Genomic DNA, 19,027 nt, shown 5'->3' with positions numbered 1-19,027 from the left:
TAGGAGAGAACTTGTATCAAGACATAAATTGGATAATAGATCTATATTATCGGATCCTTGATTCTCAATCTTTCCAATTGCACCTACTTCTCACCCTATGTTCATTGATGTTAAAGAAGAATGTTATTCATGCTAGAATGTTTCATACTTAATGACATGAACATTGATTAAACATGTAATGATAAAATGAATAACATCAACAATAATGACATAAGCAATGATGCCTACTTCACATTGTATTGTCAAGAGATGTGGGTAGAATACAAACCTAGAGCATTCATGATTTGTCATAGCTACCTATTCTCACATATACACATGTTGGGACAATATCTACATATTCTTTAGAGTGCCAAAAGGGTGAGTCATATTATTTTTGAGGACAAGAACAATTGATGTCAAGTTTTAAAATCTATTCTCATTTTGTTGAAGATATGTGTTTGATACTACATTATGTGGTCCAAGATCTCGTGATTGAATATTCTTAAGTTGCCAATATCACTAGTTATTCATGCTCAAGTTCTTCCACAACCTTAATACCTTATATCACAATTCACATGTTGAAAGATTGAAATTATATTGTGAATGAAAGTCATTATTCATGTTCTTGAATCTTACTCTCTTGAATTTTTAGCCAATAATACCTGTGTCACAAGTTATGTACTAAAAAATGTTGATGCTTGAACCATGACTTATTTCTCATAACAACATAACCAACTCCCTTGACCACATACTAAAACCCATTTATGTGGCACAAAACATATGAGAGCACTTGCTTAAAATTCCACAGCTTCATGAATTATGTTGCCTCGTCTTGTAATTGCAATGATCTCTCTCTCTCTCTCTCTCTCTCTCTCTCTCTCTCTCTCTCTCTCTCTCTTTGTGATGCTAAATACGATGTTTAGTGTCATCTTTTTTGTGACACTTAATGTTGCATAATTTGTAACAGTAAACGCAACATCTAGTGACACACAACAGGTCCAAACTTTCATGTCTTTGTCAACACCTTCAACTCTGCAACCAGCAACATGTTAATGCAATTGTATGATGTGAAATGATATGAGTGGTCTACTACACCAACTCAACATTGTCCAAAGAAAAACATGATGCTCTAGGGATGACCTACAACATAACCAAAATTTGTCACTACTTGTTAGCGTAGAAAATTTCTTTTGACATTGATCACTCTACGCTTCTCTATTTGGTGGCCAAAGCTGCTTTAGTGAGTATACTAGCTCATCCAATGATGTTGCTCCAAGATTTCTAGTTTCTCATTTTTCATCATCCCAACACGCAACATTCAATAGCTGAGTATTTGTCATGACTGGAGTGGGGCAAAGACCCACATCTGCCACTAATTACTTTCTCAACGTTGTAATGCTACAAACTAGAGTGAATGATGAACCCTGATGTTCCAAGGGTGACCCAAACGATTGGTTACAATATCCAATTTTTCTTGGACCATGGTCTACTACAAACCATGGCTTCAGTGTCACATAATCTGATCTTATCCTTTGAACCATTTATAAAATGGGGTTTGGATGCATAATCTGATCTTATCCTTCAATCCGTTCCAAAAACAGGGTCACCCACTTCATCAGCTAGCTCATCAAGAACCTCAGTGAACATCATGTTGTGGTAAGTGAGGCATCGCCTACTAACCCAAGCTCATAGCTTGGCAAAGTAACAAACAAGACACTTCAGCACATCTGGAAAAAGATAATCAACAAAAACCGCACCAACTAGGACCAAAAAGCTCCATTCTGCACCATGGGCATACCAGACGAGCTTTCAAACAAGTCCATCGCAATTGTGTTTGGCCTCAATGTGGTGATGCCACTCAAATTCCAGATCTTGACTTTGCACCATCCATGTGAAGGAGCAACTCGGCCAAGATAAATCTCCACAAAAGCAGTGAAGTCAAACTGCTTAAGTTTGCCAAAGATCAAATCAAGAGTATACTACATCACAAAATCCTACAGTTGTAAACACATACTTTTATGGGCATAGTTTGAAATTCTTTTATAAACTATGGGAGACTTGATGAACCATAAAGTTGCAAAACATAAGCTTAGATTTATATGTAGAACAATGTTTGGATAGTTGGCATTGCATCTAGATAAGAGACTATTACTGTAAGCTGTTCAAAACGGTCTTGTAAAGCGAGACGAAAACGAGTTGCTCTTCAACACTACCAAATGTCAAATGTGACAAAGACCTCCATCCAAGAGGTTTGCAAGAAACCCATGCATTTTAGTTGAGAAGTGAAATTGAAGATCCATTGTAGAACCCTTGAAAACTAATTCCATCCACCAAGTCTAAGAAAAGGTTCTAAATGTTTGCATTAGGATTGATTCCTAGTAAGATGGGGTTGAGTTACCACAGATCCTCACAATTACTCAAACCACAATTACTGCACTTATATTACCTGTGATTCGCAAGTGTGACACCACCACAACAGTTTTTTCTCTCCATGAAGGTTAATTGTAAAAGTAAATTATTGTTTTTTGCCAATTGATAAAATATAATTGATTCACAATCAGCTTTTGCTCTTTCTATGAAGCCTAATAACTGAACATTTTTATTTTACACAACTAAAGAGGTTGAATTCTTGAAATTGAGGAGGCTTTCTGAACCAATGTGAGAAGGGCGGACAGCTAAAAATTTCCTTCTTGGTTCTCATATAAGATTCAGATGTCTCCTTGAAGAAAGCAAATAAAAGTTAGAAACTAAAGAAAGCAGATAGAGGTTAAAAAACAAAACAAGTTCCTCCAAATTAACATAAAGGATAAAGAAAAGTCACCTTTATCGTTTTATATGAAACGTGTCTCAAGTCCAAGTTGGGGGATAAACGAGTTTGAAGAGAAATATATGTTCTTAAAAATGCTTGCCTGTCACCATACCACACTCTTAATTGTATCAAAATTGTAAGCCTAGAAAGTATGCATGATCAATATTCTGTTGCATTGTATGAATTTTTCTAGAAAATATAATCCCATATCTATCGAAAACAATTTAACTAGAAAAGCCCTTTTCACTTGGACCAGTAAAATAGTGACAAGGAAAAGATGTTGCTTTGGAAGAGGAAAGTACTGAATAAAGGACTGGTTTTCTCTTGGAAGAGGAACGCATTAACTAACAAAACAGTTTTTATTTAAAAGATAAATTATTAGCCAGAAAAACTCTTTTTGTTGAACTAATCTTTTTTTTTCATATTTTTCCCTTGTTGTGGGTTTTGAGGGTATTACCTAGAAATGGATGATTGTGTAGCAGGAGATACTGAACCCTTCATCGATGTTCCTTGCTTTCTACCAGTTGTCCCAAGAATAACTTCATGGAAGGAAATAGAATTCCAGATTATGGAGTACCTGGACCAATATCAAGTAGTATAAAAAGAAAAAAAGAACTAGATTTGTTCTAGATCCCCAGGAAAATAATTATATGCAAAATATATTACTTCAACTTTTGGACAGAAATTTGCACACTACCCACAAGCAGGATGCTTTGAGTCTTCCACATGCATATGAAATTCTTTTGGTGGATACGACCCAATGTAAAATCTTGGCTGCCAAAAAAATTCAAAAACAAGAAATCGAATTCTAACACCATTTCCGTATTTCATCAACGCTCGGAATCCATTTTATTTTTGGAAATTTTCTCTCTAGGAAATACTTGTAAAGTTTTTTAGTGAATAATATCAGTTACGTTTACAGCCATCTAACTTTGATTTTTGGGTTCTTTGCTACTACTATAAATCTTGTTTTACACACAAAATAACAATCATGCTATATGTTTGATAGATTCTTAAAGAGACTGAAATTGTGTGCTAGAAACACATCTTCTACCAATGTTTTGCATACTCATAACAAAGGGTATCATAAAGGTTGGTGCACCAATGGTCTCCATTGTGCCCATAATGGTAATTGAGCAGAAAGTGGAACACAAGATACAATGATCTGAAGATGATAATATAAGTTCCTTCACATCTGCAAACATGATTTTGATATTGAGGATGGACCATGGAGAGTGAGTAGACCAGGCTTCATCTGAACATTTTTCCCCAACCAAGGGATTGAATGAGGAGCACCTCATACTTTGGTGTGCACCAACCTCAAACAGCTTCTCTGAAGTGGAGAGAGCCACCCCCTATAGGGGATATATATATATACTTCCCTACTTGTGAAAAAAGCTACCTTAAGAAAAACAAATAAGCCAAATGGCTTCATCACCAGAGTAGACTATTGTGCTTTGATAATCCCATAGGTCTGGTCATGTCACTAGCCTCTGAAGGAGAAAAATACATAATCATTGTCAGGTGATCGTATGTCTCTCTTTAAATGCCATGGAGATGACAACATCTTGGGTTCAATGAGTGCAAGTATGCCTACGTGATTCAATGCTTGTCTTGGGCATATCCTCCTATATGAGTGTGTACACAGTCCATTTCTTAAACCATTTGCATCTGTTGCAAGCCCAACTATTTTGATTTTGTTTGTCTTCTGTTATTTGCTGCTACAGTCCCAGGCCTGGATTCGTAAATGGTATGTATCAATGTCCTTTCACTTAGATAAAGGTCACTAGTTCAATACATTTTTTGTCCAATGGATCTTATTCCCGTTTCCAACAGCTTTGCTAGATATGGGGTGGTTGCCTTGACCCCAAGGGGCCATCATAGGAATGTTTGTTGCACAAATTCAACTTTTTCGCTAAACCTCCACCAAGAATAGAATTTTGATTACCAATGACACTGCACATATTCAGTAGATTCCATATATTGGAACTTGGATTACAGAATGATATTGAAATGTATGATATTTGCCTGCCATCATCATCTGGGGAGGTTGACCAACAGTTTCATCCCCTTCTCTTCATTTCAATAGACTGGATGATAACGAATTTGACAGTTGGGGCTGAATAGATGAGATGGTATTATATGAGACCACTTCATTATTGGAGTCCACATGGGTTCTCTCAGACATTGGGATAGATACAGTTGCATCTCCCAATAAAGAAACCTACTGATTTTTTATTATTTATTTATTTTTTCAAAATAAAGCTACTTTCCCATTACTTAGGACGGAATATTATTATTATTATTATTGTACGGCACAAGGAAAAAATCACAAAATATAGAAATAACACATGAACATTCAAACAGCACTCAAATTTATTGACCTTACACAATATAAAGATGTAAAGATTGAGAAAATCTAAAATGCATACTTTCATACCACGAAAGATGTTCAAATTTAGAATATGAAAAATAAAGAGAGTCTGAAAAAAATGAAAAGGAATAGAGATAAACATTCATGGTGACAGTATTTCAACTTCCAACAATCATAGCAGATTGTTTTGTCCAAGGAGAAACCAGAAGTCCATTCATCAGAATCCATATTCCATAAAAATTAATGCCATCACATCCACTTTCAATCAGTTATATAAGTGGGAGCACTATTTTCTTTTGGAAAATCAAAATTTTAAACAATGTTTTCAAGAACAGCATAAATATCACAATGGCTCTGGCCTTTTAACCAATGAAAAATTAAAGGGAATGACAGAAAAAACACTTCACTAATAATATAACGATCCTATTGACAATAATAAGCACTGAGACTTGTACTTTTTACAAATATATATATAACGGAACATTGCGAGCTACTCATACAGCATTTCCCTAATTATAAAAAGAGACTTGTTTCTGAAAGGCTGAAAGGCATATTTTTACGAAATATATTCAAATATAAATGAATCAATTTAAGATATTCTTGCCTGGTTGGCTCTGAATGGAGATTGCAATTGAGACGACAAATCACATATGCGATCATACAAAGACCTTTGTAAAGAATCAAGATACTGCTTTCTCTGCAGAACTTCATCGAATTCAATTATTGATCCACTCTCTACACGATAATTATTCATCCCAACTATGATGCTAGTAAGATATAATGGCTCCAATAACAATCCAGAAAGAAGGGATCCTACAGACACAACATTTCATGTCATTACAAAACTGGAGTTCATTATAAATCTCAAGAAAAAATGAGGCATTCATTATTGTCCAAAAAGAGGTGATGCTACACCTTATAATAATAACAAAAGGCATATAAACCCAAAACCTTTAGTTTAAACTAACATATTTTCCCGGTTTATTGGAGTTAAATCCTGTACGCGTCCGGCTTGGTATTTATTGCAACAGTAAACTTCAAATCATGACCATGCATAGAGGTCAGACTTAGTATTTATTGCAACAGAAACAGTAAACTTTTAACTCATGTACTGCAGATAAGTTTTTATACTTGAAATTCTATGTTTTTAAACGAAACTTAGCAAAGAGGTCTACTTCTAAATGAAAATGGATGTTTCGAATGCAATAAACTAACCTTGAACGCCTAAGAGATTCCATAAAGCAATTTTGTCACTACAGCTCATTGAAAGTGTGGCATCACCACGACCAGGTTTTCTTCTCACTGCCCCTCCAGCAGGTGATTGAACACTCGAGTAACCATTTTCCTTGAAGTATGGAATATTATCCACATCAGTAGATGGAATTATGCATGCATCTCCACCTTAATCTCACAATAAATCCAGAAGAAAACAAGGAAATTTCAGCATCCAACAATTTTCTATCAATAGTTCTTACAATTGCATAAATAAGGAAGGCACTTACAAGGCAGTTGGCTGATGTATAGATGTAGTTGTATATTTGAACGAAGCTTTACCTTTTTTATTTTTGGATCCCACTCAAAGACGTCCTTGTTCTTGTGAATATCAGCATCATTTGATTGGACTCTTAATTGACTTTCGCGTCTTATTATTGCCTCAATTTGAGAATAAATATATCTATAATACAAATGGAAATTACTAAAAAGTACCAGAATATGAATTTAAAACTCCAATTTCTCTTTAACAATAATAACAAACAAGATATTCCTCCCTCTTAAAATGAATTGAAGTATTGTTATCTACAGCATTTTGGAGGCCATCAACCAGACACTACGATTGCATGAATTGACTTCTCTTACAAACGTTTTTATATTTCTAGCAGTTGCCCAGGAAAATAATTCAAAACGTATATCTATAACACCTTGATTCTTGGCACGAAATCTCAATACAAAGTAAAAACCCACAATAGTATTTTAATTTTTCACATGTTATTTCTAGCAATTGATCATGAAAATAATTAAAATTGTGTAACTTTAACATCTTGATTTCTGGTTGGAATTCTCAATATGAAGTAGAAACCACAAGAATATTTAAGTTTCATGCATGAGATTATATCTATATCACATCTTTTCCAACACATTTGAGCCCTACAGGATTTATTAACAGTTTTTTGTCTAGTATTTCTTCTTTTGAATATATGTTAATAGTCAAACTTCATTGAAAGTGAACTTTTTGGGATGAATAATAGCTATATAGGCAAGGTCTGAGATGCACAAAGAACAAGCCATCTACCTCTCAAAACATTAAAAGCTTTCTAAGCAAGACATTAGTAAGATATGGTATTAACATATTCTTATCTGACGAAATTGGAAGTCTTTGTATAAAAATAAAAATAAAAAAATCTTAGAAATGTCCCACTTTAGAGTAATATAATAACCATAAATCCGAATTCAAATTATACTCATCATTTCAACTGAAATAAGGAAAAATAATTACAGCATTTCAAAGACAGACCTTATTAGAGCTCGTCTTGCAACTATTTCAGCATGAGAATCACTAACAATATCTCCCAAAATGCTCATGCGTGACTGTCCCACACATTTTGTTCCTGTTCCTATCGCAACAACCTCTAATTCTACACATAAATAGTCAAATTACGAAGATTTCTTTTATGATAATCAAATAAATTAAACTCAAAACAGAATTGTGAAGATGGATTTTTCCTCTGGTGATACCAAATAATTATTACTTGATTAAAACATACATTCTGTATGTAATAATAAAGATTCTAGATATAATTGTAAACTGTTTGCCGGAAAAATATAAAAGAAACATTTCTGCAATATTCCATATAGTTGCAAAATACAAAGAAATGCATTTTTGCAAAAATATGGCGTACATTAGAAATACATTGAACTTTTTTTCAAGAAATACATTTGACATAGATTCTAAACGGAAACGGAATGCATTTATGCATGATAATTTTTATATGGTTCCAAAATAGAAAAAAATAAGTACTTGTGTGATAGAATTTGATATAGGTTCAAAGTACAAACAATTATTGTATTCTCCATCTAGTCTCTTGATTGAGAGGGGAAAATGAGCATAGAATCTAATTTTAACCCTTGAAAGTAGGATCTTGCAACAGACTCTAATATCATATTACTATTTTTTAGTACATCATCAATGAAATTTTAAGGAACTTATGGAAGATCGCAATCCTATGGAACTTCCTCTAATGGTCACAGTATCCCAAGTTTCATGACTTTGTTTTTAAATCATTTATTTCCGGTGGATATATGCATACCTTCTTCTTCTTCATCTTCTTCAAGGAAAGAAAAAAGGAAGGCTGCCAATACTGTTGATTCTGTTCCCTGTGGTTTGCCTTTCTTAGGTAGATCGTCATATTTAGCCAAAACTAGTCGTGAGACCCTGCTGCCCCAATCCATTTACTGCGTTTCTACCACTGACTGTGAAATCGAGCAGGGAAGGCTTTCACTCCAATACGCCGTGCAGTAATAATATGTATTAAAATTTAATGACTCTAATTAGGGTTATTTACAAAAATACCCCAACGTTTTACGAAATCTCCAACATTTCAGTAATTACCAAAATACTCCCCTACATTCAGTGTTGCCTTTTGACGGCCGTTTTGACCGTTTTTGGCAAATTTAACCGTATATGAAGGTTAATTTGATAATAAAACCGTCAATCTTGCAGGGATTATATTTTATAAAAACGTAAAAATGAAGGTTTAAAATTTGTTAATACTGTCAAATTTGGCTAAGACCAAAACAATAGTACATGTATTAGTATTTACAAATTACAATTTATAGGCCATAGCGTATAGTTTTATTTGAGAAAGATAAATGTGTAAACATATGTTATGTGACATGATAAAGGAGAAGAAGTGCCCGGACATATGCATAGTTTGAAAATAAACTCAGGGCTTCTTTGATTTTCAGCCCATTCCTCTCTTTTGTTTCTCTCTCTCTCTCTCTCTCTCTCTCTCTCTCTCTCTCTCTCTAATATTGATAAAGCAAGTCACAATGATACAAATCCCAATATTTGCAAAATCTAAGGGAATGAGACCATTTATAGATGGATCACTTGAAAGTTGTATTAAACTATCTCAAAATTATGTGCAAAAAATTATTGATGGACTATATGCAAGGTTCCCTGACTTAAGCCTCTTCAATGTAGCAAAATTATTTAGCCCATGCCATTATGCAAATGATGATGTGATTAGGGATAGTAAAGCGAAGTCATGGTTGGGAATTTTGATTTCTCACTTACAACCAAATGTCGATGTCAATGCATGTCTTCAAAAGTTACCTGATGCAAAGGCTTGTGAAATGGAACTCTATAGGTTTGTTGACACTTTAAGTTTAAATTGTGAAGGCTATACTATGCATGAAGCTAGGCATATGTTTTGTGAAATGAAGGATTAGAAAGATAGTTTCCCTCATTTGATGAAATTATGGCATGCTACTTTGGTTATTCCATCTAGCACGGTTTTGTGTGAGAGAGGGTTCTCTGATCAAAATCTCATCAAAGAGATGAAAAGAAATTGATTGAATATAGAACATTTAAATGATTTTATGCGAGTCTCATTGAATGGGCCACACATTGAAGAAATACAATGAGATCATGTATATGAAATTTGGAAAGATGCAAGGGACAGAAGGATATAATATATTGTTTAGTACAAATATTCGATGTATTTTCTTTTTGAAGGACATTTTTTTGAGTAATCGTCATTTGACATGCAAATTTTTTGGAATACTGTTCTCATGACAGGCAATATTAGCCGTCAAAAGGCAACACTGGTCCCCTTATGTCTTTAGGATCTATAACTAAGAAAAGCCAAAAAGCCCTTCTAAAGCCGAAAAAAAGTCAATTAGGCTCTCAAAGCATCTTTTTAAATCAATCAAGAGTATTTTAAAACAATCACAGAAGTTCTACGAGAATATGTCAAACTTGAATTTTCTTTATCATATTAGGCATTTTCTTATCAACATGGATATTAAGGGGCTTGAAATTCAAGCAATTAAAAGAATAGGTTGCACCTAGATTGTTTTTAATGTTCCTTACGCCAAATGCAAGGAAAACACAAAGCAATTAGAAACACTAATTGCCTTGCCAGAGCTTCATTCCATGGTATCCAACCACATTGGCTTGACTAAAATGTTTGTTATCATGAGACCTAGTGAAGTCTTGCACCACCCCCCAGCCCCCCAAAAAAGGAAAATCCTTTCCTTGTATTTTGTTTAGGTTTCACTCATTTGTCTCCCTAACACACAAGCTTGCTAATCCATCTAGGATTAGCATGGATTCCTTGCCATAACCCCAAAGCCTAATTACACTTTTGCATGTAATTAATACTCTCTCTCCTTTAAAATCTAATCCTATATATTCCTTCAGTCATGCCCATCTTATCATTCCCTAAGTTGATGAAGCCATTTTCAAAGAAGAAGAAGAAAGAGAGCAATACTATAGAGGATGAGCCTTCTTCCCCTTCTACTCGCAATCCATCTAGCAGCAAATCCAAGAAGGTTAGTAGCAATATAAAGATGGAAGAAGATCCGAATAACATGAACACCGACAACTTGAGCACATTGGAGAATTTGTATTCCAAAATTACAGAGTCCACTGAAGTGAAGGGGACGCTGGATAAGATATTCAAACATGTGAGAATTATGGTGGTGGGTCGGTCGGGTTCTGGTAAAACTACGGTCATAAGGCTAGTGGTGGGAGAGAAAGGGCCCAAAACTATAGCCGTTGGGACGGCGGGTGTCCAAGACATAACATTAGAATGGCACCATCCCGACCCAGATCTACCATTGATCTTCCATGATAGCAACGGCATGGATGTGCTTGGAGCGAGCCGGCTTGATGACATTAAACATTTCCTCGATGAACATCAAATGAACCAAGACTTTAGCCAGAAGATCCATGTGGTTTGGTACATCTTCAGTGCCGCGGACACGAGGTTCCTTGAAGATGGTGGCCTACTCGAGATGCTCGACAACTACCCCAACCTACCGGTCCTCCTCATTATGACTTTTAACGACCACGAGAAGTTGGTGAAGAAGAATGTGGAAGGTTCGAGGCTGGAGACATTGTTGGGACGAATCTCGGATCCCGTCAAGCGACAACGTTCCCGTGACACAATGGTGAGGCTAGGGAACGATGTGCAACAATTGGATGATGGTTCCATCGAGGGGCAACGTGACCTTGTTGGGCTCAAGGACCTCACACAACAAACCAAGGCCCTAATCGGGAAGGAACTCCATGCAACGTGGATAGCTTGCCAAGCCACCGACCTTAATGAGAAGCTCAATGCCTCTGCACAACTCATCATCAGCCTCAAGAGGTATATCACTATTTCATTTTGGTCTGGCCACAATAAATCGTGTGCTTCATTGGACTTTGGATTGTGGGTTCAATTTCAAGTCATCTTTGTGGTGTATGATGATGATGAACAAGTCTTCTCTTACACTTGCTTTCCATTCTTTGGCTTTTTGTATGTTCCTACGTTGGTGATTAAGGATTACATTGATGTCTAGTTGGTTGGGTAGAGATCAAGTAATGAAGGGGAATTTCCCTATACATACATACGAGGTCCACCCAAATATGTACACACCTCCTCATTAGTGATGGGCTGGTTAAGGAAATATATGACCCCAATTGCAAAATTCAGGTGGTACCATTTACTTGGCTCACCCATTTATCCTTTGTGATCAACTATTAGAGGGAGGATGTTGACAACCATTTGTGTTGGATTTCTTTGGAAAACCAATTGTAGAGGAGAGCCTTTGGCCAGGATAACCTGCCAAACGAACATTTATCTGACATGGTAAACCTATTATGGTCTTCCATGTGTTAGATTTTATATGTGTGTGTATGCATTTACTTGCCGAAGTGGTTTTAGTCATGTCCAAAGAGCAAATGCATGCTTTGATTCAGAATTATTTAATTATGTCTACCGTTCCCTGGTTAACTCCTCTTCGAACACATAATGGTGTCCAACATGGACCAATTTCTCATCTCTTTTACTAAAGTCTAATCCTAAAGCTGGCATGCAAGTTGTCGGGTATGATGCGCAATTATCGATATACGAATCACATGATGATGCTTATTTGGCTGTAACCTTGTAGGTCGGAGTTGTTCGGCACATGCCTACTAGGGGCAATGCCAGTGTTGCAACAGACCCAACTAGGCTACATGTTGTTAGCGGTGACCAAAGGTTTGGGCAAGATTTGGAGGGTTCCGGTGGACATGGAGAAGGCGATACTGAGGGAGTTCTTCTTGACCGAGGGAGGGCACGGGGTATTGAAGAACCTCCTCTACAATGTGGGGGCGGCCATCGGGCTGGCAGGCACAATTACGGCCTCGGTCTTCACGGCCGGGGCGGCCGCAGTCGCGGTACTCGGGGTGCTTGTAGTGTCCGCTTTTGCCCAAATGAGAGGGACATCGGCCCTAGTCATGTCATACTCTTTGCTAGTCTTAGGTGTCATCTTATATGCGAAGGCTCTCCAGCCCACTCGGGAGTCCTGGGACGATTCCCTCTCCGTGGAGAGCTACTCTCGACTCTGCAGGGATTTCTCTGCATCTGAGCAGGCAAAGCACCTGCAGTCGTTTGTGGAAGAGTATAAGTCCTCATGGGAATCCACTCAAAACAACAAGGTGCAAGTCAAGCTTCTCAAGTCGCAGCTCATCGCTTTCTTCAAGACGAACGTACTGTGTCGCCCCACCAGCCTGTTCACCAAGATGCGACAAGAAGATGAGGATGAAGAAGAAGAAGAAGAAGAGGGCCATGATGACACGAGTGACACTGGTACCAGTTTTGGGCATGATAGTGATAACATGGGTGATACAGAAGATGGGGCTGGCCTTGCAGGTTTGATGCGCTTCTTACCCAAGGTATGTGCAGATTTGACAATATTATTTGAGTATATATCTGTCCAAACACACGCCCCAGGATTCATCAAATTCGTGTGTGCGATTTGGTGTTTGAGTTTATCCAAGTAGGAATTCTTCGTAAGTACGACTAGGAATTCTTAGTAAGTTGATCCGAGTGGACATTTCTTCCAAGAGTTGAGTATGAATTCTTCGTAAATTAGTATTGTGGGAATTATGGCATAGTGGGCTACTAGCCAATTGTTTGGGTTGTGTCAATGATGGGATAGTCAGTTATATAATGTAAACACCTGAAATAGGTTTGTTTCTCATTGATTGGTTTTTAGGCATGGAGTCGGCTTAGCTCTTCTTGTTGGGGGGTACGTTGCAATGGGTAGCATAGAAGATATAATGATAGAGTTAAATGTATTGTTTATGTCATTCTTGATGTGGAATGGGGAAATTAAGAAAAGGATTATATTTTTCAATGCATATTTCCATTGGATAAGGGATGATTGAATCCCAGTATTGGTTTTTTTTTTTGCATTAATCCTAATACTAGTTTTTTTTTTGCATTATGTGGTAGGATCGAAAACAAAATCAACCACCATATAAATTTTTCGAGGACAGCAATGAGGACTTGTATGAGTTTGATGAGGACATGTACATGTTTGATGACTTGTAAATGGTGATGAACCATTATGGACACTTGTTATGTACCGAGATGTCATCCATCCCTTGTATGCTCAATAAATACGCATCCTCTCATAGGTACACATTGTAAATGAGTTTCGAGAATGGAGTATCTTATGTGTTTCATTCTTTATTTGGTTCTCCATCCATATAATATGATGTTATTCAATAATTACATAACCCTTTTATAATCTAGGATTTCCTCTTTTTTAGTGTGTGTGTGTGTGTGTGTGTGTTTTGTATCAACTTATATTAGCACTTGGAAAGCTTAGAGGTGATGTAAAAGCCCCATGATCGAATGGTATTGAACAACAATAAGATGCAGTTAAATGTTAGGCTTAAAAAACGCTCACCAAATGTCTACACATGTTGTCTTTGGACAAGTCTTGTTGCACCATAAAATATATTTGGCTAGTTGTTGCCTAGCGATCAACATAAACATGTTATCGAAGAATTGACGCCATACAATACGCATGCAATATTCAAATTAACCACAAACAAGGTAAATTCTCACACACATATATAGCATCAGCAGGACCTTGAATCCCTCCTAAAAAGAATTAGGAAGTAGAAATAAATTATTACAAGGTTTAGGGCTACGCCGTTAATTTTGTAATTTATTTTTTTTGGAAAAAAAAATTAAAAAAATGTAATTTATATATAAGAGGTAGAAAACTTTGGGGATTAAGAGAAATTGATGGGTCTTCATATGCTAAAATACGATGCATAAATGATGCCTTTGCCTACGAGTCATAAGTTTAGAAATGTGTTGGACTTGAATTAACCATCCTCAATAACAAAATCCTCTTTAAGAAATATCAAAGTCCCTAGGAAACTCTATCTTTTAAGAAAATAATTGAAACTGAGGGTGGAGAGTGGAGATATGTAGCATAAAAGGAGGGGGCTTTGCTAGGGGTTTACAATGAGGTTGTTATAAATTAGACAATAATTTTGGATCAGGAGATTATACACGAGTGATTTTAATGCATGTACGGTGTAACGGGGGAGGGGATTACAGAAACAAGGTAAGTAAAAGTTGCAGACAATGGACACCCACATGTTCGATTGGAAAGATTCCTATCATTTCAAGTTCGAGTCAATATTGCTATGTTACGGTAATGTGTGGATTGTGTGCACCCTCATCCTTCATGTTCTATCAACCTTGCTTGCCCTACTTTGTTTCCAACAAGACATCACCTATGCTAATGCACAATTTCGAAAAGCATTGCCCTGAGTATATATCATATGTTTGGCCGTTCACATTTGTTAATTATATAGTTTTGAAATTCACAATCTGATGGTCTAAAAACATGTGCGAATGAGCTCTTGCTCTACAACCTGGAGGTTGTTAATCTTTGACGATGTCTTCTGTATAACACATACATTTCATAACTACAATGTGAACTCATGCATTGCTAATAAGACTTGGGTGGTTCTAACTAAAAGCAAGTGGCTTCACAACCATTGAATTTGCCAAGGGCATAACAAACACCACAAAAAAAACCAATCAACCTTTGCACCACCAACACATATATAGTGTCTTCTCCCTAACTAAAAACCAATGGCTTTATTTGCAGCACCAAATTTGTCAATATTTTTGCCACAAAAGAGTGTATTGACCTTTTGTAGGAAATGCTAACAAACACCCACAAAAACCTCTCTCTTTTTCTCTCTCTCAATCAAACACATAGAGTGTGATAGGGATCGGCAACAGCTCGGCTCAAGCCTAAACCGTTTAGCTAAACTGGTTTTTAAACGGCTTATCGACTCAGCTTGGTTTAGGCTTGAGCCTACCTAAATAGTTTGATCTCGGTTTGGCAAGGCTCAACCGTTTAAGCCATTTATGTGATTTAAGAATTAGGGTTTAGAAAGTTAGAAATTAGACATTTAGAAGATAGAAGTTATAACTTGGAAGTTGATAGAGAGACAAGAAGCCATAGACAACAAACTGTTGAGTGACAAGAGAGGGAGGGACAAAGAGGGAGAGGGAGCTTGACAAGGGATTCATGGATGTCAGCTGACAAATCATAGTAGTGTATGGAGAGGGAGTCGTGGAGGTCGGACTTGGAGTTGAATTTGGACTCATCGATGGTAAGGCCGAGGGGGTGGGAGTTATGAGGAGGAGGAGAAGAGTAGGAGGAAGTTGTAGTGGTGTTTTTTGGGTTTCTTCATCTTTTTTGTCCCAAACCGGTTCCTAAACCGGATTAGGGATTGGTTCGGTTCAGGTTTGAGAGCCCAAAACGGTTTAGGCTTAACGGGTAAATAATCAATATACCAAGCTACACCTCTAGCTTGTAGGGGTACATCATGAACCACACGTGTTTTATTTAACATCATTCTCTCTCTCCTCTCTCTAACCCCCCTCCATCCCCTCCCCATGTCATAATTCATAATTCAAGGAGAACCCAAATGTTATCCTAGCCAAGGGCTTGGTCCCATCCCATAGATCATGTTTGGTCTTCCGTTCCATATATCTCTCTTGAATTTGAGACAAATGGATGCACCGACACTATTTCTCTTCTTCCTCTATCTTGATGTGAAAGGGTACTTTGTAATAAAAGAAATCAACTCGCTTCTCATGAATGACTATACCATTGCTCAAACACTAATTTACAACTTCAACTTCCTTGGTTGCTTGTGATTGTGCAAGGAAAAGTAACCTTTTTTATTCCTGAAAAAATATCCCCCATTGGTATTAAAATGAAAGTGGCCAGAGGCCATGTACAAAATAGGCTAGTATTACTTCGAATATTGTAAAGCCATGCCGAATGACTCTAGCCAGTCTTTCTAGGTAAGATAAGTAAGAAAAAAACCCCTCACCAATCTTTATAGGCAAAGAAATTACAATGATGCCATACCATTATCCAAATTAGAGAAATGCCCATGCTTTGCATTTGTTCAAATGAATCAAGTGCTTTGTGGCCTTGTCCATGCTGGACATATGTTATAATGAGTGCATTCCAAACTATTCACATCTTGAAAAACAAACTTTTCTAGCACTTCCTTGGCTGTTCCAAACCTACCACATTTGTCATACATGTCCATCGAAGCATTGCCCAATACCATCATATCATTATCCACAAGAGCCATATCCGCAATGTCACCGTGAATTTATTTTCCCTTGTCAATAGCTTCCACACTTCCACAAGCCTTTGCTACGGCAAGCTAGGAGACCACATGTAAAGGTAAAAACAATCTCCAACATGTAAAAACAAGTCCATTCTATCATGATTGCATTCCAAATGGCCACATTTGTAGTTAGAAGCGTTTGAAACACATCTTCCTTTCCCCTTGTCATGGTTTCTAAAAACTTCATGTTGCAGACAAAAGTACTGAAGACCATAGTCAACATATAAACAACATCTCAGAGTATCCAACTTTTTTGAACTTCATTTTTCCACATTTGCCCTCAACCTTTGACAACAAAAATGCCTACAAAACCAACTAGCTTCATAAATCCTGTAATGTGATCACTTTATCAACTAATTCCAATGTCTGAAGTCAAGCAATGTCTTCCGATGACAGCAACACATTTGGCCTGAGTTGTTGTGTCTTAAAAACATTAAAAATCTCCAAGCTTCAAAACATGTACTCTCGTCGACCCTCAAGAAAATGCTTCCAAGTCCACACCATCAACACTCATAGAACAAAAAAAGAAAATGAGTGTGTACTCTCCCATCGTGAAGTATGCTTCAGCCCCCGCCAACCTCATGACTCATCCTTATCAAACAAAGAATCTATTTTATTTTCCCCATCCAACATCTATCCGATTACCACCAAAGTCCACCTCAACCATCCCTCGTCGTAGACCACGAAAGCCCTGTACATACAAAAAACATAATGACACTACTCTCCGGATCCCATCATGAAATTATGCTTCTTCCCCCGATACCATCGTCACTCATCCTTGTCCGAAATAGATAATGTGCTTCGTTGTCCATATCAACAATGTCATCTTTTACTATGAAGGTCCTTGAGATTGGAAGACGCGATGACCAACATCCAATGTGCTCTCCTTCTCCCCTCATGAAAGTATGCTTCAGCCCCTACACCATCAAAAAATAGAATGAATCACTCTCCTCAGACACATAAAAATCTGCTCCTTTAACCTCTTTTAATTTAGTTAGTAACATAAACCCTTTTTCTTGCATTCCTCTTTGCATGGACGTGATCACCTAAACACCTATGTCTCCAATTTTGATTAAAAACAACAACAACAATAATTAAGGATGTCTTACATTTTTTACTAACCATGAAGTTTGGGCGACAAATATTGTTGGCCAGGATTATTTGCTTTAGCATTTGCTCTACAATTCAAACTATTTTTCTTTAGATTGAGAAATCTAACCATAAATTTTCATTAGGCCCCACTTGAAAGCTTTCTTAAATGAGGTTCAAATTGTGTACTCAAATTTGATATTCAGAAGCGATAGATAGCCCGAAAGAGTCTTGGACTTCTAGCAAACTTTAGGCAAATAGTTATATTCAAGCTTGATGTGACACGTTTTTTAGTGTATATGTCATTTTGATATTTTTTATTAGACTTAATCCACCATTAAAAAAACGCAGGTGCGAATTTTCTCCCATCCTTTTAGCTAAATAAAGTTAGAAGGTTTGTAAGCATCCGCATGACTCCTAACTTCCAAGTGACACTAAGGAAGTCATGCTAGTGATGTTGGGGACAACAAACCCAACCTTGACACGACTCCCAAATTATTACATTCTTGGCTTTAAAGATTCCTCGAAAATTCATAGATTGATATTGGTAAATGCACAAATCATTCCCTGGTTTGTAAGGGTTATTCCAAATAAGATTGTCTGTGTATCTAGGAAACCGTACTCATCTAGTTTTGGCAACAATATTCTACCTCTTTTAGGTTAAAATTGTGTGATACATTAACATTCTCTTTAGATCAAGTATGGGTTGAAAGGCAATGCACATTATGCAAACATCTACATCATTTCCAACTTCTGTTTCATTGATAGAAAACATGACATGAGTGCGCTTGATGAACCTATTATTATGACAACCTATTTGTTAGTACGATTATGCTTGTACTTATTTCAACATTGTCACGAATACATGCACGCCAATGGTTTGATATTGTTACTAGACAAGATGAAAATTGTGATAGAAAATCTAAGTTTGCACATTGCATGTGCTGCCCATGACTAAAATATGCGCTTTATTTTATGTGTATAGTGTTGTAAAAAGTTTTGTTTTGCTTGCATGGAAATTTCAAATATAGGGATAATTATTATTTATTAGAGA

The 19,027-nt window shown here is 36.7% G+C and overlaps 2 protein-coding genes across 2 annotated transcripts; one reads left to right on the top strand and one right to left on the bottom strand.

The window, feature by feature from the left end:
* Positions 1 to 2,229: 2,229 nt before the first annotated feature.
* On the bottom strand, positions 2,230 to 8,730 carry LOC147868309 (denosine deaminases acting on tRNA). The gene is made up of 9 exons (XM_087317703.1): positions 8,468 to 8,730; positions 7,675 to 7,795; positions 6,665 to 6,837; positions 6,378 to 6,563; positions 5,767 to 5,975; positions 3,486 to 3,562; positions 3,246 to 3,365; positions 2,801 to 2,888; positions 2,230 to 2,698 (listed from the first exon to the last, which is right to left on the bottom strand). Exons 1-9 carry the CDS (start codon positions 8,607 to 8,609, stop codon positions 2,579 to 2,581), a joined length of 1,236 nt encoding a protein of 411 aa, XP_087173829.1. The 5' UTR covers positions 8,610 to 8,730; the 3' UTR covers positions 2,230 to 2,578.
* A 1,718-nt stretch (positions 8,731 to 10,448) lies between these two features.
* On the top strand, positions 10,449 to 13,789 carry LOC147868308 (uncharacterized). Its single transcript, XM_087317678.1, has 3 exons — positions 10,449 to 11,536; positions 12,321 to 13,086; positions 13,649 to 13,789. Exons 1-3 carry the CDS (start codon positions 10,587 to 10,589, stop codon positions 13,745 to 13,747), a joined length of 1,815 nt encoding a protein of 604 aa, XP_087173804.1. The 5' UTR covers positions 10,449 to 10,586; the 3' UTR covers positions 13,748 to 13,789.
* Positions 13,790 to 19,027: the final 5,238 nt, after the last annotated feature.

Source organism: Azolla caroliniana, unplaced genomic scaffold (genome assembly GCF_043228905.1).
Source record: "Azolla caroliniana isolate FFs.n. ecotype wild unplaced genomic scaffold, voAzoCaro1.0.p SCAF_1, whole genome shotgun sequence".
NCBI classification, from domain to species: Eukaryota; Viridiplantae; Streptophyta; class Polypodiopsida; order Salviniales; family Salviniaceae; genus Azolla; species Azolla caroliniana.
Note: the sequence above shows the minus strand (reverse complement) of the source record. Positions and strands in the feature narration are given on the sequence as shown.

What these genes read in the sequence shown, in the direction of transcription:
- LOC147868309 (XM_087317703.1), bottom strand. Translation starts at nt 8,609, where the DNA reads ATGGATTGGGGCAGCAGGGTCTCACGACTAGTTTTGGCTAAATATGAC. An exon ending in GCAAGACGAGCTCTAATAAG is followed by an intron (nt 6,838 to 7,674) that starts GTCTGTCTTTGA and finishes TTTGTATTATAG; the next exon opens with ATATATTTATTCTCAAATTG. An exon ending in ACACAATCATCCATTTCTAG is followed by an intron (nt 2,889 to 3,245) that starts GTAATACCCTCA and finishes GTATGGTGACAG; the next exon opens with GCAAGCATTTTTAAGAACAT.
- LOC147868308 (XM_087317678.1), top strand. Translation starts at nt 10,587, where the DNA reads ATGCCCATCTTATCATTCCCTAAGTTGATGAAGCCATTTTCAAAGAAG. An exon ending in CTCATCATCAGCCTCAAGAG is followed by an intron (nt 11,537 to 12,320) that starts GTATATCACTAT and finishes GTAACCTTGTAG; the next exon opens with GTCGGAGTTGTTCGGCACAT. An exon ending in TGATGCGCTTCTTACCCAAG is followed by an intron (nt 13,087 to 13,648) that starts GTATGTGCAGAT and finishes ATTATGTGGTAG; the next exon opens with GATCGAAAACAAAATCAACC.